The sequence below is a fragment of the Homarus americanus genome, unplaced genomic scaffold (genome assembly GCF_018991925.1).
Source record: "Homarus americanus isolate GMGI-L3 unplaced genomic scaffold, GMGI_Hamer_2.0 scaffold39155, whole genome shotgun sequence".
In the NCBI taxonomy this organism is placed as follows: domain Eukaryota; kingdom Metazoa; phylum Arthropoda; class Malacostraca; order Decapoda; family Nephropidae; genus Homarus; species Homarus americanus.
In genome coordinates this window covers 1,504,263-1,526,064 of record NW_024737042.1, presented here as the reverse complement: position 1 = coordinate 1,526,064, position 21,802 = coordinate 1,504,263, and the positions used below count along the sequence as shown (strand labels likewise).

Sequence of the window (21,802 nt, the reverse complement as noted above, 5' to 3'; positions counted from 1 at the left end):
ACCTGCTACTCACACACTTATATCACTAACACACCTGTACCATGAACACAACACCTGCTACTCACACACTTATATCACTAACACACCTGTACCACTAACACAACTCCTACTGCATCTTTACCACTAACAATATAATAAACCCACACACCTGTAGCATACACATTTTCACCAGCCACACAAAACCTGCCAATCATCACTACACCTGCTGCTCACACACCTGTACCACAAATTGTGATCAACAGGTCTTTTGAAGAAAACCATACCTCATGTAAAATAGCTAAAATAACTATCTGTGCATACTTTGTGGGAAGCAATATGAGACCATGGACGATAAATATTGGTATATGAGGGCTGTCACTAGTCACACGTAAAATTTGGTAGCATATCGACCCCCACCTGCACAGATAGTTGCTTTAGCTACTGTACGTACAGACAGGCTGACACTCGTCAAAGCATAAATATTAAAATGTTAAGTACTTATGTGTTGTGTTGGTTAGGTTTGATTGGGTTGATAGAAAATGAATCCTTTTTATGTCTCTAGTGATGTATACCATTATTCCTGTACATAAGGTGACAATTGTTTGTTAAGGGATGCCGTATATGGAAGTCCACCTAATGTTAAATTCAAAAAGTTGTCTGGGGAGGTGGATGAGGTGTGGGCTTACGTTATAATAGATGTCTGGGTTCGTGCTGTCGTAGAAGAGGGCCCGCTCATACACCTCCTGCGCCTCCTTCGTTCTGCAACACAAACACACAAAGGTTACGTTTGGTTTGGCAAGAAACACACAGGTACAAAATCTTACAATAATCTTTATTTCTGAAAAGTGAGAGTACAAATCATAAGCATTAATGTTTAATATTATTAAATATTATGTCTGGTTGAAAATGTCTCTAGTCAGACTTTCCATGTGACTAGAATGTTACAGGAATACATAATTTATTTGTATTCTACGCCAGATGCACATCATCCTTCAGTTTAAACTGTATTGTTTAATTCTCTTAACACGTGGTCAGCATCTCCACCTGTACTGTGCCATCTCCTGCTGGCATCTCGGCCGCACACTACCACCATCTGCTGTCTCTGAAGACCATCTGCACCTCGCCAGCGGCCACCTCGGTTTCACAAATAATAGAACTCTGAGCGGTTACATGAATCTGTTGTATAGAGATAATACTGTGGTGGGTTCTAACCACTTTACATTACAGTGGCAGAGGGCGGTGTGGCTACCTACCTACCAACCCGATACACGAACACCTGCCCATCATCCTCAACACAACACCCACCTGCCACTGCATTACCGCCGAGTAAGTGACCTGGATCTTGGTGTTAAGATCACCTAGAGTTTTAAAACAGTGACAAATGTAGTAGAGGAGTGAGTGTGCTGTGTATAGAAACGGGCGGAGAGGGACCCGGTACGCCCTGGTCTGAGCCACAGCGGTGGGGGGCCAGTGAGTAGCGCCTGGCCAGACCCACACCACCTCACCACTCAGGACTCCTTACCTGTCCACCTACACTCCCGCTACCCACCTTATCTACACCGTTCTCTCGTTACTTACCCCACCTAGACCTCTTCCTCACGTTACTTACCCCACCTACACCTCTTCCTCACGTTACCTACCCCACCTACACCTCTTCCTCACGTTACCTACCCCACCTACACCTCTTCTTCGTTACCTACCCACCTACACCTCTTCCTCTCGTTACCTACCCCACCTACACCTCTTCCTCTCGTTACCTACCACACCTCTTCCTCTCGTTACCTACCCACCTACACCTCTTCCTCCGTTACCTACCCCACCCACCTCTTCCCCTCGTTACCTACCCCACCTACACCTCTTCCTCTCGTTACCTACCCCACCTACACCTCTTCCTCTCGTTACTTACCCCACCTACACCTCTTCCTCACGTTACCTACCCCACCTACACCTCTTCTAACCCCGTCACCTGAATCTAAACACGTCCACAACTATACACAATACATACAGGTGTAGATCAGTGGTTCCTAATTCTTGAAGACACAGCCTGTTAACACCTGTGTGTGTGTATTGAATATTTTATTGTGGCATTGAATGTTAGTGTGGCGTTGATTAAGTTAGTGTGGCGTTGATTATGTTAGTGTGGCGTTGATTATGTTAGTGTGGCGTTGATTATGTTAGTGTGGCGTTGATTATGTTAGTGTGGCGTTGATTATGTTAGTGTGGCGTTGATTATGTTAGTGTGGCGTTGATTATGTTAGTGGCGTTGATTATGTTAGTGTGACGTTGATAATGTTAGTGTGGCGTTGATTATGTTAGTGTGGCGTTGATTATGTTAGTGTGGCGTTGATTATGTTAGTGTGGCGTTGATAATGTTAGTGTGGCGTTGATTATGTTAGTGTGGCGTTGATTATGTTAGTGTGGCGTTGATTATGTTAGTGTGGCGTTGGGTAAGTTAGTGTGGCGTTGATTATGTTAGTGTGACGTTGATTATGTTAGTGTGGCGTTGATTATGTTAAATGTGCTCCACCACACCTGTAAGCTCGCCCTTGTCTCCTTGACGTCAGACTCCTTGGCTGTTGCTCGAGTGTTTGAGGTGTGTGTCAGTGTGATTGCCTCTCATATTTCGTTTCATTTTTTTTTCTTTCTCTTGTTCAGCAATTTGTAATTTTTTGGGGGGAGTAATTGTATAATTTTGTTTGTGATATATTCACTAATTCAATTATAAGAAAATAATTAACGTCTCTCGGTGTATTTTGTCAAACTCTTCATCTCTTTACTGTTATGTTTATAGCCTCGTCTTGTAAACTCGCGACCAAAAGTATCTTTACGATTTTGTGTTAGATAATATGACATCGGACGAAGGATTTTGACAACCCCACCGAGACAATAAGATTAACAGTGTTCATTTTGGAATTCATCGGACCTTTCCGTGAAGATACTTTTTGGAGTGAGTTACACCGTTCAGTATCTCCAGCGGGCAGATGGAGGGAGGTGGCTGCCAGCGACGGAGACTTCAACTCGGCCAAGAAAGTGATCGAGGCAGCCTCGCTGACGGCCACCGCGACCCGCCGTGTAATCGCCTCTCAAGAAACAATGAAGCTTGTTACGCCGCCGTCCCATCACAATTACACTTTTATACCTGCCACAACATGGCATTTACTCTTCCATTGTCGGCAAAGATGACAATTACTTTTTTAAGTTGATAAAGGAGAGAAAAAGGCTTTGTTCAGATTTTTTTTAACTCTCTCAAGTCAACAGGATTGGCTAAAGTTGGTGTTCTCGTGTTCACCTGGAGTATTTTTTCTCTTACAAGATAAACATCAAGTAGTTTTATTGTGAGTGTTTCCATAAGAGTCACATCAGTAGTGCTCTTGTGTTACCCCACAACACATGAGGCATCATCCCTACTGACGACGATCTCCTCCCCTCCACTTGTCTCTACACACAACTGGCTCACACTGCCTTCAGTCTTACCAGGAGTCAACCTTATAACTTACAGCCAGGTTGCTTCCCCTTCCCCTGACGCATTCCTCGTCTGTCCTCTCCACCTTTTCTCCCTGCCTACTTACATCTCTCTCTCTCTCTCTCTCTCTCTCTCTCTCTCTCTCTCTCTCTCTCTCTCTCTCTCTCTCTCCATGCCATACCAAATGCGCCCAAACACGATCTGTTCAATTGTCATTTGACCTACCACGCCCCATCACGGTCAACCAGGAGACCACGCCCACCCATCCAGCACCACCACGCTCACCCATCCAGCACCAACACGCCCACCCAACCAGCAGTACCACCACACTCATCCAGCACCACCTCGCCCACCCAGAACCACCACGCCCATCCAGCACCACCACGCCCATTTGTCCACGTACTCCCTCTGGAGGATACAACACACATTCCCTACCTTAGCTGAGACTTGAGAGCTGAGCCATGACCGTGTACGTGTGTTATGTTAGAATACTTTACTCAACCTCTTGTGTCTTCACAATACGTGGCGTCACTTTAATGACACATGAGGCTCTGTAATGTTCCTCCCACCAGCTCTAACTTTGCCCAGATCAAAGCCGTGATATAATGTTGTCGCTAATAGATGCCTGACAGCCTACTTAAACGGGATCTCTTGCTAGACCTGACTTTAAAAGATGCTTAAAGAACCGTAATATTAAACCCATGATCAAAATAACAAATCCTTACCAACAAGTGTTAATTCTATCTCGTTATTTTAATAGATGAGTTCCCCCAAATACCTTGGTGTGCAAAACAAGATACTATGGGTTATATATCTGAAGAAATGAAGAGTTTGTTAATGTAGAGGCAGGTTAGAGATGTCTCGGTGGGTGAATGTTGCTGGGTCGGCGGCGGAGAAGGAGAGAGAGATACTGATGATGACGGCGGCCGGGCACTGCTGAGTGGCGCGCGGGGGTCTCCTCGTAACTCGCGGGTGGGGACAGGTAGATTACAGGGAGAGAGTCCGGGGGCGGGCCGAACCTCCCCTTTCCTGCACTATCTGCACCCATAACAACCCACACCGACACACACGTCATACATTACCCACACGCCCCCACCACCGCCACCACCCACGCCCCATCACCACCTGTACTCCGGCTCCCCAACCAACCTCCGTCTTCTCTCTGGCCGCACCCTACTGCCGTACCTGCAGCACCTCCTCGGCCAAGCAGCGTCGGCGAGCAACAGGCATACATCATGCAGACACGTCGCCACGGGGCAAGACCACCACCATGCATTGCCAGGTCAACACCCTCCCTCGCCTGCTTCCTACTCTCTCTCCTCCCCCATGGCCACACAGGGCTCTCACTCTGACCTACCCTTCCTAGTCTTCTCATGGCCACAGGAGGTTACAGGGACACCACACGCCTCCCTTCGTCTTCATATGAATTATTTGTTTCTAATTGTAAATAGTGCGTGCGTGCGTGCGTGTGTGCGTGCGTGCGTGTGTGTGTGAGTGAGTGAGTGAGTGAGTGAGTGAGTGAGTGAGTGTATAACTTAGTTCGCTCTAAACATGTTACTAGTATTCGGTACTTTAACTCATACAAGGTGATCTTCGCAAAAAATATATATATATAAATAAAATTATACATCAAAATTAATTATGTTCATGACAGGTCAGAGCAAGAGAGGTTTAATAAGGTAGAATCGTCGTGTTTGTCTATACAGGAGCCTATAGCCCTCATTGTTATTGTTAATTAACTCCTAATTATTATCAAGCACCTCCTCATTACGACCGAGTAGTGTACATCCTGATTCCTGCCATATAATTATATTCTAGAGATGAAACAATTGAAAGTGATGAACACAGAGGCAGTCCATCTACAGCAGATTTAATTGGTGAAATATTTTAGAAATTTATAAAATAATAACTACTTGACTCTCTTGATATTAATTATTTGAGTGAATCCTCGGGTCCCTTGAATATTATCCCTCAGCTTATTTCATCTAATGCTGACCTAACCTAACTTAACCTAACCTAACTTAATCAAAGATCCCATCCCATCCCACAGTTTTTAGTACCAAAACTCGGGTTCGGTTCCATGATTTCAGATATACTTTATATTACCAACAGGTCCTCCTCATGTCGAGTAATAGCCACAACTGCAGCAATTAAAGTAACAGTCGGTGATGTACGATATAAGAGGGTCGTGTGGTCCATCCTTAGTGTTGTGGGTTACTTATGTGCCTTCGTCAAAACCTCTTAACATAAACACGAGTGTCAGGGTATACAAATGGCGTCCATCGAGATTCTTGTCAGTTATTTTTTTCTATCTCGCACTGGATGGTGGAAACTTTTCTAGTGTTGTCTCAGTTACCTTTCTCATTTGTACCTCACCTCACTACACCTTAAAGTCAAAAGATGATCAATTATGTATAGCCCAAAAATAAACGATAAATGATACGCTCATTTTGCTTGAGGGAGTCGGTTGATAAGGCAAAATTTTATGACAGTCGCTGACGAGGTTTAGGAATTATCTCTGTTTACTTCCCGACATGTTTACAAGTGATGGCTGCAGCAACAACAAACAGTGATGGTGATTAAGACTTGTAGACATGACGGAGTTGTGACTGTCAGTGATTGCCGGAAGATTCAGGTATATCACAAAACACTAAGTTAAAAAAAAATAATGAAAGCGTGAAATTTATACAAGTATGGCTGAAACTAACCTCTACAGAAGTGTCAGTCTATCTGGTCAATTATAAAGACGAGAATATATTTTTTTAAATTTTTATATAAAAGTGTTCACTCAAATTACAGCAAGGTTACGGAAAATTCTTTATCAACAATCGTCTGTGAGGAAATGCTGACGATCCAAGTCGCTATAACCGGAGGGAGATCAGGAAGAATTTCTTTATAAATACTGCCCAGTCAAACAAAGCCTAACAGACTAAACTTAGATTCAGGCAGGATTTTCTCTTGCTTGGGTGACCTCTTGGAAAAAATCCACCACCTTATTTAAACTCGCTTGACTCAAATTACCCGAGAGTTAGATACGACGAGTTTGGTTTAGACTGGAAAGGCAGTTTTTTAGTTCTCAGGTGACGGCTTTAACAACGAGCTTTACACTATCTACCAGCTAGCGGACGTTCATCACTAATGCTTATGGCGAGTGTGTGAAGCGCCAGGGGCTGTCCCCTCCTGAGGTTATCACACAGCGGCGGTGGAGGGAGCCTGGCGTGTTCGTGTCCATATGGGCTGACAGAACACAACGTTCCTATTGCCTCGTGTCAAAGGTTCCTAAATTACTACATGCCAATTTACATCCACGTATAAAGGATATAATTTTAGGACACATGTCATAAGTTTATTTAGAGGTAAAATAAACAAGGGGCGAGCTTGTACACACAGCCGCACCACGGACATGTTTCATACTCCCAGACGGACTGTGATCATGGTATCACCTTTTTAACAATACAACCAGCCCCCCGGGGTTCACCATGGCTGCGTGGGTAGTGGAGAATGTCGAGTTTGGCCAGGCGTTGTAGTTAACAGGTGCGGGGCTCCAGCCGACACATTATGCAACTTGCAACAGTCATTAGATATTTTACCCATCTGTTTTGAGTGATTACATCATAAAGATTAAGATCAATTGGACGAGGAAAATACGTAAAGTAATTTAGGCTTCTTTTCTTAAGCTCATGTGTGCCTGTGAGGCTGGGCTAGTGAGGCTGGTCTGGTAACGGGGAGGTGCTTGGCTGCGCGCGGTGTGTCAGGGCCAAGACGCCCACCGGGAGATGCCCGGATTGCTTTTAAATGGAAGATAACGAAGAGAGAGACCAATCTGGGAAAGGGCCGGTATATACTAAAACGTGAGGGGGTGTCATGATGGGGTGGTGGGGCGGCTAGGTAGGAGGGGCGGGCGGCGGCGCCGGCCCCCGCAGCACGTCCAGGGTCGCCCAGCAGGATTCCGCCCCCGAGGATCCGCTCTCCACTCCCCACGACGTCCCTCAGTCCTCCCTCGGCCCCACCTGTACCACACCACCACCACCACCACACCCACCATCAACACCCACCTGCACCACCACCACCACCACCACCATCAACACCCACCTGTACCACCACCACCACCACCACACCACACCATCAACACCCACCTGCACCACCACCACCACCAGCATCAACACCCACATGTACCCACCACCACCACCACCACCACACCCACCTGCACCACCACCACCACCACCACACACCCTCAACACCCACCTGGTACCACAACCACCACCCCAACAACCACCTGTACCACCACCACCACCCCTCAACACCCACCTGTACCACTCACCACCCTCAACACCCACTGTACTCCACCACCACCCCAACACTCCACCACCACCACCACCCCCAACACCCACCACCACCACCACCACCACCCCAACACCCACCTGTACCACCACCACCACCACCTCAACACCCACCACCACCCTCAACACCCACCTGCACCACCACCACCACCTCAACACCACTCCACACCACCACCACCACCATCTCAACACCCACCACCACCCCAACACCTCCACCACTACCATCACCCTCAATGACCCACCACCACCACCTCATCACCCACCTGTAACACTCACCTCACCTCAACACTCCACCTGTACCACCACCACCACCCTCAACACCCACCTGTACCACTACCACCACCACCCTCGACACCCACCTATACCACCATCACCCTCAACACCCACCACCACCACCACCCTCAACACCCACCTATACCACCCACTTATGTAGAGTAAAAATAAGCTAAAACAGGTAGATATAAAGTAAAATTAAGCTAAGAGGGAAGATATTAAGTATAAATTAATTAAAATACAAAAATTATAAATACGTAGAAAGAGAAAGCTAAGGAGTAGGAACGAATAATAAAATAACTGATTAAAAGAAAGTAAAGGAAAAGTTAAACAAGAATAGAGATGATATAAAAAGTCAATTATTATTGCTGAAATTAACACCCAAGCCTCTCCCAGTAAGAGCTACTTGATGTGAAAGTGATTTAAGTAAAAGCTAACTAGAAATAGTCAAGTAAAAAGGTAAAGATGGACTAAACACAAAAGTTAAACGCACGGGGAAGCTAAAAAAAATAGAAAAAAGTAATGTCAGCTGAAAAGTAGAGAAAAGCTGAAAAAAGTACAGATAAGCTAAAAAAAAAAGCATAGGTAAACGAATAAAAAAATAACTAAAATGCAGATGTCGGCTAGAAAGAAGAAGTGAACCCAAAAAAGTTAACGTAAGGTAAAATAGAGGCAGAGGTAAACTAAAGAGTAAAGGTAAATGACAAGAGTAAATGTAAAAAGATGAGGGAAGAAGAGCAGGAGGAGAGAAGAAGAGCAAGGAGAGAAGACAGGTGAGAGGGAAGGTATGTGGAAAGGAGTGGGGGAAGTAGAAGAAAGATTGAAAGGGTGGAGGGGAGAGGGGTGGGCAATAGTAGAAGGATGGAGGGTAGATAGAAAGAATAAAGAAGGGATATAAGGAAAATAGGATGGAGGACAGAAAGAAGGAGGGAGGTAGTGATAATACACAAAATGGAAGGCAAATAGGAGGGAAGGAGTGAGCCAGGGATAGCAGGAAGACAGGATGGAGGGAAGATAGCAGGTGGGAGGGAGGGAGAGGGAGCAGATTTATGAGGTGGCCTTCATAACGTTCCCTGCATGGTCCATACCCAAAACAATTATAACGCTCACATAACGCTAAGTAATAACCGTATTTCTATCTCCAGTCAACCGGCCGCCACGCCACTACGACCTCTCAGCTGGACGGCCGGACGGGTGGGAGTCCCTGGAGGTAGGGGAGGCCAAGCTATCAGGCCTCCTGGAGCTTGTCTCAAGGTTAGTCTGTAGGACGCTGCCCTCGCCCCCTCCTTCTCCATACCTCCAAGATGGTGGTCGTCCCCCCTTAACGACTATCAACCCCCCCCTTCTATAGTATGTGAGCCCCCCTTGGCATCACCCCCTCTATAGGATGGTAAGCCCCTCTTGGTATCACCCCCTTCTATAGGATAGTATCACCCCCTCTATAGGATGATGAACTCCCTTTAATAGGATAGTGACTCATTCTCCTGCTTTTGTTCCAATCCTATCCGAGATACACACACACACACACTCACCTGCATCACCCAGTCTACTAACACAAAGGTGAATTATATCAGCCAAAACTACACTAATTACGTGTATTGTTGTACCCGGTTATGGAGTACATAAAACGTTTAATTGGTGTATGTTTAGAGTACATACAACATTTGCTGTTCTGTTTAGTCCATACACCGTTTTATTGTCCTGTTTCGAGTACATAGAACGTTGTATTTAGAGTACATGTACAGTTTAATTGTTGTGTTTAGAGTACATACAATGTTTATTGTTGTTTCTGGTAGAACAAACACTGCTGATTACGAATCTATTTGATGCCACTGATCTCATGTAGGATTTGCCCAATATCAAGTCTGTCAATATTTGGTTGAGTTACAACTGAAATCTGGTGTTGTTCGCGGCCATTTTGAAAGTCAGAATATCAGAAAATACTGTGGAAATACTTGTACCAATTGATTCCTTGACTATGGAAATGTAAGGTTTGCCACCAATATCAAGTCTTCATGACAATTAATAGCCAATTAACAGCCAATTTTCAGTTTCGGCGGCGGCTATTTTGAATTTTCTATTATAAAAGTTTCGGCGGCGGCTATTTTGAATTTTCTATTATAAACAAATATCCTCGCGGGAGACAGTGTGGCGTCGAATCACATGAAGATTTAAACCCCAGCTTATTCCACCTGATGATTAGACACCGTTAACCTAACCTAACCTAAACCCCCTATTTAGCATTTAGGTGTTTAATCATCGGGTTATATAAGCTGGGGTTCCTAATCTTGATGAGATCCAGTGTCACTCAGTTACCTGTGAGAAGAGAGACCGAGAGGAGTAAGAGGGACTTGAAGCAACACCTGGGAGAGTTTGTGAAGGAGGAGGAGGAGGAGGAGGAGGAAGGAGGAGTGGGGAGGATGAGGGGAAAGGAAGAAGAGGAGGAGAGGAAGAGTAAGAGGAAGAAGATGGAGGAGGAAGAAAAGGAGGGAGGAGGAGGGTGAAGAAGAATTGGGAGGAGGAGAGGAAGAAGGGGAAAAGAAAGGAGTAGAAGGAGGAGGAAGAAGAAATAGGACGGGCAGGGGGAGATGGGAGAAGGAAAAGTAGGGACAGATGGAGGAGGAAAAAGAAGCGGGAGGAAGAGGAGGAGGAGGAAGAAGAAGCGGGAGAGGGGATAGGAGGAAGAAGCGGGAGGGGGGGATAGAAGGTAAAAGAAGCTAGATAAGGAAGAAGAACAAAGAGGGAGAAGAGAAGAAAGAGGAGGAGGAGGAGGAGTACCTCTATTAATTTCTCTCTTTCTCAATGTGTGCAACGAGGTATCTCACCTCACCCCCACTTTTCTACCCACCCCTCACCTCTCACCCTTTGTACACAATTGACTGTCACCATTAATTTGTATGGCCGGTGATATGAACCTGTCTGCCCACGGCGTCTGCACTAGGGCAAGGGGGGGCGGGGGGCTGGGGGTACTAACATTTTTGCGCTCTCTCTCTCTCTCTCTCTCTCTCTCATCCATTCATCCATCTGGTCGCGAAGAGAAAAAGTTTGGTGGTATGATGAGGCCTGGCCGCCCAAAAAAGAGACGGACATGGTCATTAGTGGGACGGACACGGTCGCTAGCAGGACAAACTATGGTCGCTAGAGAGGACGGAACATGGCAACTCATAAAATCCACACAGACTCCAAACTCAAGGCTGAGAACAAACTTGAACACATCTTGAAGCAGCTACACCACCACAACATAACAAGGTGTTCAACAACAACTTCTGTGAACCGTATAATCAAAAGTAACTTATATTAGTTGTCAATAAGTAAATTTATAAAGCTTCTAAGCGCTTTGAATAAGAAAGAGGAGAAGAAAAGTGCTAAGTTTCTATCAGTCATGCTAGTAAGACCTGCCACACCTTTGACAACTTTTTTATCTGTTTCACGAGAACTGCTTCACCTGTCTCACTAAAATTGTTCCCCTGTGTTTCTAAACTCAAAACGCTCAGCTTACGATGTATTGAAGACAAGGATGTCACTAAGGTGTGTGTTACTCCTTAACTACAGGAGTCTTACCACCTTTAGTAACATACTGTGTGTGTGTGTGTGTGTGTGTGTGTGTGTGTGTGTGTGTGTACGAATCAAGCCCAGGTACCACTTCATCATACATCACCTGCCTGACAGCCTGACCCAACTACCTGCTTCTCCCTTCCCAATCGTCCTCCCCACCCATCATCCTCCCCACCTCATCGTCCTCCCCACCTCATCATCCTCCCCACCTCATCGTCCTCCCCACCCCATCATCCTCCCCACTATCCTCCCCACTCCCATCGTCCTCCCCACCCATCATCCTCCCCACCTCATCGTCCTCCCCACCACATCCTCCCCAACCCATTCTATCTCATTCCTCCACTCATAGACTCACTACAGGAGCCTCATATTTCCCCCATGTTGAAGGATCAGTTGGGGAGGAGGCCGGTGGAGAGAGGTAGCAAAGGGAATTAGTGTCCCAGTGAGAAATACAAGAGTTAAAGGTGTTAGTTGGGAAGGGAAATGTATTCAGGGTACTAATGGGGAATGCAGTCAAAAGCGATTAGTCTAGTTGAGAAGGTTAATGGATTTAGTGGGTTAATGGGTAATGGGAAATGCACAGAGTTAATGGTATGGGTGGAGGTGTGTTGGTATTGGTGGGTTGGGTCGTTGATAACTATGAAATTGGTAAGGTAAGACTCGGGCAATAATGAAGAATTTTTGATGAGGTTTTAATGTGTTGTTCATTGCCTGGGTGACACGGGGATACCCCCTCCTCCCCCACCCTAACGACCCAACACTAATGTACCGCTGTGATAACCTGTGTGTCCATCAGGCTGCTGGGATAACCTGTGTGTCCATCAGGCTGCTGTGATAACCTGTGTGTCCATCAGGCTGCTGGGATAACCTGTGTGTCCAACAGGCTGCTGTGATAACCTGTGTGTCCATCAGGCTGCTGGGATAACCTGTGTGTCCATCAGGCTGCTGTGATAACCTGTGTGTCCATCAGGCTGCTGTGATAACCTGTGTGTCCATCAGGCTGCTGTGATAACCTGTGTGTCCATCAGGCTGCTGGGATAACCTGTGTGTCCATCAGGCTGCTGGGATAACCTGTGTGTCCATCAGGCTGCTGGGATAACCTGTGTGTCCATCAGGCAGCTGTGATAACCTGTGTGTCCATCAAGCAGCTGTGATAACCTGTGTGTCCATCAAGCAGGTGATAACCTGTGTGTCCATCAGGCTGCTGTGATAACCTGTGTGTCCATCAGGCTGCTGTGATAACCTGTGTGTCCATCAGGCTGCTGTGGCTGTGGTTAAGAATCTGCCTACAGATGAAGCACCTGTACCTCGAACTAATTTTAGCTGCAGCTGTGACTGTTTACTAAAATAATCACAGCTAAAACAGATGTTTTAACTGTAGCTGGGTGTAACTGTAGCTGGGAGTAACTGTAGCTGGGAGTAATTGTAGCTGGGAGTAACTGTAGCTGGGAGTAACTGTAGCTGGGAGTAACTGTAGCTGGGAGTAACTGTAGCTGGGAGTAACTGTAGCTGGGAGTAACTGTAGCTGGGAGTAACTGTAGCTGGGTGCAACAACAATAATATCGATTTCATTGATTTTTTTCCTCCATTTTTTAACTTAAATTTACTTGAAAATAAAATATTCACAAAATATTGATAATTTTTCAGGTGCAAAAAAAGATTTGAAGATATTATTCTAATTATTTAATTTCATTCATTTGTGTTTCTATTCTTCCTAACCTAACCCAACCTAAATCTGTGGAAGGAAGGTGTTAAGAAAGAAGAGAGAGGAAGATGTAATCCTCCTCCTCCTCCTCCTCCTCCTCCTCCTCCTCCTCCTCCTCCTCCTCCTCCTCCTCCTCCTCCTCCTCCTCCTCCTCCTCCTCCTCCTCCTCCTCCTCCTCCTCCTCCTCCTCCTCCTCCTCCTCCTCCTCCTCCTCCTCCTCCTCCTCCTCCTCCTCCTCCTCCTCCTCCTCCTCCTCCTCCTCCTCCTCCTCCTCCTCCTCCTCCTCCTCCTCCTCCTCCTCCTCCTCCTCCTCCTCCTCCTCCTCCTCCTCCTCCTCCTCCTCCTCCTCCTCCCTCCTCCTCCTCCTCCTCCTCCTCCCTCCTCCTCCTCCTCCTCCTCCTCCTCCGACAGCCATCTCCAAGTGAGAGAAAAATAACGTGGGAAAAGTAACAAGAACAGTACTGGTAGCAGCATTAACAGCAGAAGCAGCAACAACAGCAAAAACGAAAGCTGTAGCAACAGCAGCAGTAAGAGCAGCACTGCTGATGTTGCAAAAACGCCGCTAATAACAGCAATAGCAGCAACAACAGCAGTAAGAACAGCAACAGCAATACAAGCAGCAGTAGCAACAACAACAGAACAGCAAGGCCAGCAGCACCTCCATCATCATAAACAGCAGCAGCAGCAGCTGGCGGAGCAAGCAGCTGCTGACAGTCTATGACAACAGCTGACCACCGGTGCAGCAAGTGGGGGTCAGGGGGTTGTGGTTGGAGGATGGTGGTAGTGGTGGTGGGCGGGTGGTGTGGTAGCTGGGTAGTGGGCGGGTGGCGTGGTTGCTAGGTGGTGGTGGTGGGTGGGTAACATGGTTGCAGGGTGGTGGTGGTGGGCGGGCGGGTGGCTGTGGTTTCCAGGGTGGTGATGGATGGGTGACCGTGGTGATGGATGGGTGGCCGTGGTTGCAGGGTGGTGGTGGTAGTGGTGGTGGGAGGGTGGTTATGGTTGCAGGGGTGGTGGTGGGTGATTGGGTGTGGTTACAGGGTGCTGGTGGTGGGCATGTGGTTATGGTGGTGGTGGTGGGTGAGGTGGGTGGCCGTGGTTACAGATTGGTGGTGGTAGGCGGGTGGCCGTGGTTACAGGTGGTGGTGGGTGAGTGGGTGGCCGTGGTTACAGGGTGGTGGTGGGTGAGTGGGTGGGTGGCCGTGGTTACAGGGTGGTGGTGGTGAGGGTGGCCGTTTTGTAGGGCGGTGGTGGTAGGGGTAGCCGTAGTTGCAGGGTGGTGGTGGTGGGCGGGTGGCCGTGGTTGAAGGACAAGCAGGCAGTGGAGAGCCTCAGCGGGGGTTGGACGTGATTGGCACAAGTAATTTATTCCGGACCAATCTTGATGTGTGATTTATTCCATGAAGATTAGGCGGACCAACCACCCTGCCTGATTAGACAACAGACACTCTCTCTCTCTCTACATCATGCCTGTGCTCCTTCTCTCTCTCCTTCCATCATGTCTGTGTTCCCCCTCTCCCTTCCTCCATCATGCCTGCGCTCTCTCCTTCATCACTACTTATGCTTCATCTATCCTTCTTCTCCCCCTTTCTCATCTTATTCCTACCATCATTCCGCCTTTCGTCTCAAGTGGACACACACACACACACACACACACACACACACACACACACACACACACACACACACACACACACACACAGGGATATACACAAATAAGCTTACAAAATATCATTAAAACGTGTATGCATTATACCTAACCCTGCTGACAAACATGGGCGGGACGGACGGACAGACAGAGAAACGGGCGGGCGGGCGGAGGGAGAGACGGGCGGGCGGGCGGACAAGCAGACGCAATATACATTCCCCATATACCCAGTAAGGATATTCGATGCCAAGCTCAGGACCATTCTGGATATAAGATCGTAGTGGACCTCAGCAGATTGAGTATGGACGTAAAGAAATGGCTGACTAACTGACTGACTGAGTGACTGACTGGTTGGCTGGCTGACTGACTGGTTGGTTGACTGACTGACTGACTGGTTGACTGACTGAGTGACTGACTGGTTGGCTGGCTGACTGACTGACTGGTTGGCTGACTGACTGACTGGTTGGCTGACTGACTGACTGAGCGACAACCCAAAGAACTTATATCGAAACATTAACATTACTACATACTGAACGTTCTCTAATCTCAAGTTACGGAGAGTTAGAAGATCTTGAGTGACAATTCGAACATTACCTGTGACCCGAGTACATGAGTGCCCTTAGGGTCATCTTCGACAGTAGGGCACCACTTGACCCCGTCACTCACACACAGACAATAACCACCAGCACCAGTCACCCCTACATGGCCAAGTCTAATTACAGTATACTGAACTAGTGTACCCTGATATACCTTCTGGTTATACTCACCTCTGTTATCAGTTTACTCAAGCTGATTTACATACTTTTCAGTGGTATATTTTTCTTTGTGTTTTTACGGTGAGTTTAAATGGTCTTTCCTGTGTTTGGTTGTTTGATACCATCGGTTTGTTTAGTGTGTGTGTGTGTGTGTGTGTGTGTTGATGATATTAAAAGTATATTTTTTATAGAGCCACCTTGCTGTTGTTGTCGTTCTCGTTGTTGTTTGTTTGTTTGGTTGATGTTGTTGTTATCTCTTGGGTCAGGTTATGATTTACATCACTACTTTAAAACCTTTACAATAATTTGGTAATCTGACCCACATCATAAATTGCTACCTTTTTAAAATGAAATTTGATAATTAAATTGTATAATATTATTGTGGTTGACATATTTACATGCATACATACATACATACATACATACATACATACATACATACATACTCTGTACATAAAAGCCAAATTTATAAGAGTAATTTACAGAATATAACGTGAATTTAATCTGCTTAATGGAGTGTAAATGTCTTTCTTTCTCATTATCATCATCTTCCTCTTTCCATTCACGATCCTCCTCTTCTTCCTCCTTCTCCTACCTCTTCGTTTCTTCCTCCCCTTACCTTTCCTTCATCATTATTCTCTCATATCATCTTCCTCTTTCCTTCTCCATTATTCTCCCAATTCCTCTTTTCATCTTTCACTTCCTCCAACATCATTCTCTCCATCCCTCTCCATCTCTCTTCCTCAGCATTAGTCCTCTTACCCTGCTCCTCTCTTCGCCCCCTCCCTCATCTCCTCCTCCTCTCCCCATCACCCAGAACGGTCCCATACACCATCTCCCCGAATTGGCGTTGTGTAGGTGTAGGTCGTGCGTGGGAGGGTGTAGGTCGTGCGTGGGAGGGTGTAGGTCGTGCGTGGGAGGGTGTAGGTCGTGCGTAAGGGTTGGAGTGCGTAGGGGTTGGAGTGCGTCGTGCGTGGGTGGCCGTGCGTGTCAAACCATACCCTTATCGTATTACCCCAGAGGACTTCATTTTGCTAAGTATCCTGAGCTTTTAATTAATTCGGGGGAGGGTCCTGAAAGCTCCTGAGGCCTCACTTTAACCTGAGAGGCTGAGGTATTCTTCTGGGGAGGTCGTCCTTGGAGGCCAAAATATTGTATCCAAGAGATTGTGATAAAATGCTCCTAGGATATTGGGTAACAACAGTCCTATAGGTGGTTGAATAACAGTCCTTGGAAATTGGATAACAGTCTTAAGAGGTTGGATAACAAAATAACTTGGAGGTCGGGTTCGGTTAGAGGTTACAGGATGCTGGGAACACACACTTAAACCAGGCAAAGGAGAGGACACCCACAAACGGTTCCTGGAGACACATGTTGCTTTGGATTAAGATGAGAGGCTGTGAACTGTATATAAATACGTCTTGTAAGAACAGCTGCCCAAGAAACTACGCCCAGTTTCATCCTACTCACTACTGATTCAATAGATTTATACAGCAATTTATTTACTTCAACTAAACACTATGTTAACAAATAAACGAATAAAAATTATAAAGTGGAATATATTCTTTAGGTCCACAGTACACCTGAAGCCTCCTCGTCTATAAACTGTTGAGACAAGACTACTGCAAGACACTGCCTCACCTAGCCCGTGTTCCCATTCTCTTCCGGGTCGTGTTTCCGTTTCTTCCCACCGTCTGTCTCTTGTGAGTCTAGATGTGTCTTGCTGTCTCTTGTCTGTCTGGCTGTGTCTTGTTGTGTTGTCTTGTCTTGCTGTGTATTGCTGTCTGTCTCTCTGTCTCTCTGTCTCTCCCCCCATGTTAACAATGACGCTGGGTGAATATTACCTCAGGAGCTGATAACATTTCTGGTAGGTGATGGGATCAATTTATAAACGCGGCAGGTAAAATAAATACCGCTGCAAAGTAATGATTTTTGAGTCTCTGTACTCGCTCTAAAAAGAATCCTTACGATTTTGTGTGAGACAATATAACACAAAGGACGAAGGATTTTGACAACCCTACCGAGACAACAGGAGTCGGAGTGTTCATTTTGCAATTTATTGGACCTTTTGTAAAGATATTTTTTTGGGGTGAGAATACATGTACTGGTCTTACTATGGCGAAATATATAAACAAAATACTTTCTTTGGTGAATATAAAAGACGAAATTTCTATCAATACACATAAAATATAAAAGAAATTAGAGATATAATGAAGAAATCTGAATGCAAAAACCACAATGCAATAATATAATGTCATTTATTGTTATGATCATTATTCTTCTATTCACTGTAAAAAGGGATAGAGGGGAAGGGGAAGGGCGGATAGAAAGAGGGGAAAGAAAAAGAGGAAGAAAGAAAACGGGGAGGGAAAGAGGGGAAGCTACATACCGCTCTATTAGATTAAACGAAAACAAACTAATCAAGTTGTAAAAAGTTTAATAGGTTATCCTGTCAGTCTTTGGGTGGAGTTAAGTTTATTAGGGAGGATATGGAAGATGGGTGACGGATACGAGGAAGAGGAGGAGAAAGGAAGAGAAAAATGAGGTAGGAAGAGGAGGGTGGGAGGAAGAGGAGAAGGGGAGGAAAAGGATGGGGGAGGAAGGGCAGGGGAGGAAGAGGATGGGGGAGGAAGGGCAGGGGAGGAAGAGGAGAGGGAGGAAAAGGAGGGGAGAAAGAGGAGGACGAAAAGAAGGGAAGAAAAAGAGGGGGAGGAAGAGAAGGTAGGTAAAGAGGAGGAGGGGGAAGAGGAGAGGGAGGAAGAGGAAGAGAAAGGAAGAAGAAAATAAGGGAGGAAGAGGAAGAAGGAAAAGAGAAGGAGATGGAATAAGTAGGAAGAGAGAAAGGAATGAGAGGAAGTTGGTTGACAGAAGAAAAAGAAAGAAGAAGAAGAAACTATATACCGCCACGATGAGATTTAACACAATGAGACAAATAACTCTCTCTCTCTCTCTCTCTCTCTCTCTCTGTGGCAATTATTAGTCCCAGTGACGATAATGAAACTTAACACCAGTTTATTCTCCTCAGTAAATGCAGATAACACACACACACACACACGCACACGCACACACACACACAGTACTCCTGAATGAATGAAGGAAGTACTAAAGCCATCTCTATAGCCTTCATTCACTAACTACGGACTGATAAGGACTACAATTTATTTAACACTGGGATGAGACGAGTGTTTCATTGCCGGCCATGACTCGATATCTGGACATGAAGTACCAATGTTGCCAGCTCTGATTGTGTACATTTGGAACGGAGACACGAGTCGATGTTGAGTTTGTGAGGAAATCCTAGACGGTAAGATTAAGAGGAAAATAGAAACGTGATCTGCTGAGATTATCAATAGTAACATGTCTAAGGTAGCCATTAAGTCTAGGTCAGAGGTGAGAGTCGTCCATACTGATAATATAAAAACAACAGAGACAGCTTATTGGTAGTGTGTGAAAGGAACTGTGGAGAATGAGTGAGTGAGTGAGTTAGGGTGGGTGGGTGGGTGTGGTGTGGGTGTGGTTTGAGTGAGTGAGTGAGTTAGGGTGGGTGGGTGTGTGTTGACAGTCTCTGTAGGAACCAAACTACTGATGTATAAAAAAAACACGTGAATATGAATGTACACACACACACACACACACACACACACACACACACACACACACACACACTGCCACCCTCGCATACACCTTAAATACACATACATCGCCAACACCCAAGTTTTTTTTTGTATTATAAGCAACTTTTACTAAGATATAGTGAAGTGAGGGAGGGAGGAGGGAGGGAGGAGGACGCATATATTGGGGGGGGGGAGGTGAGAGGGCTTCCCTATGCCTACACCATTGTTTCAAGTTTTAATGAGAAAGGTGTATGGCTCACTGCTCTCGCTGATGATGAGTTAGGGAAGGTAGCCCTCAAATGGTGACGAAGGTGCTGGCAGGGAGATAGACGGGTGGGCGTAATGTGTTAAAGCTAAAGCCTCCATTATGTAGTGGTGATGGTGCCTACGATGGTGGTGGTGATGATGTCAGAGGTGGTGGTGGTGGTGGTGATGATACCGAAGATGGTGGTAATGATGTCAGAAGTGGTGGTAATGATGATGCCAGAGGTGGTGGTGGTGGTGATAATACCTAAGATGGTGGTGGTGGTGATGATGTCAGAGGTGATGGTGATGACACAGCTGGTGTTGATGGTGGCGGCACAACTACACAGTCACACCCTAACACCCAGCAGCATCAAACACCTCAACTTCAGGAGACGATCGGCTCCTTCCTTCAGCCTTCTAGATGATATTTACAACCACCGAAGTAACGTTATACACAATGGCTGGTCTGCTATGGTCTTCTAACGTCCTACCATTAACATACATCGTCATCGCCTTCTTGCTGCTTTTCTCTCTACAGTCGAGAGGGTCTTGAAGAGTTATAAAGGTCACCATCTTCCTTTCTCCCCGTCTGCCACAGAACAAAGGCGACTCACACTTTATGGTTGGTGCAGCATGTTGGTCGCCTCCTGCACCACGGCCACACTAAAGGGTTCAAGCACAGGAAGGGATGAAGATAGGGTAAAGGGGTGTTTCTCTCTACTTTATCCCTTCCTCTCCCTCTCCCTCCCCCATCCTTTTCCCTTTTTCTTCCTCATTCCCCCTCCCCCATCCTTTCCCCTTCCCCCTCCCTCATCCTTTCCCTTCTCTCCCTCCCTCCTTTCTCCTCCCTCATCATTTCCCCTCCCCATTCTTTCCTTCTCTCCCTCCTGACCCCCCACCTACAGCCACCTCTCCAGAAAGTGTCAAGATCAGGTAGTGCCAGGATCAGGGAGTACCAAGGTCAGGGAGTGTCAGGGTCAGGGTTCAGGAGTAAGTCAGTGCAGGTAGGTCAGTATTGGCTACACCTCACCTCACCTAACACACCTGTGACCACAACCATATTAAATCAAAAATTCCCACGACAAATATTATACAGTATCCCTCTCCCTCCAAACAGTTTATCCCTCACTGACCAAATATCTCTTCTTCTAGTGACAGACGTGGCACTTGATATTATTAGGGCCCTACCACGCTCTGCCATTAACAGATGAACTATACTTGCTTACAACAATACAGGTGATGGATAGCTCAATGTTAAAAGTAAATTATCACCTGAAGATTGTGCACCCAAGCTTATATCACCTGATGATTAAACACTAACCTAACATTTCAGGTAGGAGATGGAATTAATCATCAGGTGAAATAAGGTGAGGAGTTTAATCTTCAGGTGATCCAAAGTAACAATTCAGTAGGGTGCGAAACAACACAGAAGTAAAATAACTAGGAATTATCTATGTCAGTAGAGGTAGGTCAGAAAGTTCTCTCAGTGAGTCAATCATTCAAGATTAGTATTCAGTGAGTTGACTGAATATACTTAAGAGCCTATCATAACAATACCAAGTTGGTGTGTGTGTGTGTGTGTGTGTGTGTGTGTGTGTGTGTGTCAGCGAAGATTATTCATAATTTATCATCACTACAAACGAAAAATACCTAGAAACAAAGTGGCTTAATCTCACCTGATAATTCGTCATTATTTTTGTCAACGGTGAAAAAATAATCTATAAGTTCTGACCTAAGACCCTCTACTGGGCTCGTCTGGGTGTTCACGTCATCTGGTTCCTCAAATATAATAATTAATTAACAGCTGATACGTGACCAACCTCTGTCTACATTGTGTTTTGTTTACCAGACTTGTTTCACCCAATCAGTAGTCATGACACAGCCTCCTAGCCCACCAACACAACCCACCTTCTGCCCCACCAACACAACCCACCACCCACCTCCTGCCCCATCAAAGTACAGAGCTTATCTTTTTTTATATTTAAAGATGGATGGATAAACCCCTTGTATGTATGTATGTATGTATGTATAGGAGATGTAAACAGGGAAACCAGATACCAGATGAACAACGATGCCATAGAGAAATCCGACTGCGAGAGAGATTTAGGAGTAATGATAAGTAGGAACCTTAAGCCAAGTAAACAATGTGTTTTTGCTCGTAACGAGGCTAATAAAGTACTTGGGTTCATACCAGGGCTGTGGAGTCGGAGTCGGAGTCGAGGAGTCG

The 21,802-nt window shown here is 45.9% G+C and overlaps 1 protein-coding gene across 1 annotated transcript in view; it reads right to left on the bottom strand.

Annotated features, from left to right (window-relative positions):
• The window catches only part of LOC121872555 (protein O-mannosyl-transferase Tmtc3-like), a gene marked incomplete at its 5' end in the record, with an annotated part of 150,091 nt that overhangs the window by 8,903 nt on the left and 119,386 nt on the right, over positions 1 to 21,802 (bottom strand). The window contains 1 exon segment of the mRNA XM_042375361.1: positions 666 to 738. Within this exon segment, the coding sequence (XP_042231295.1) occupies positions 666 to 738 (73 nt within the window).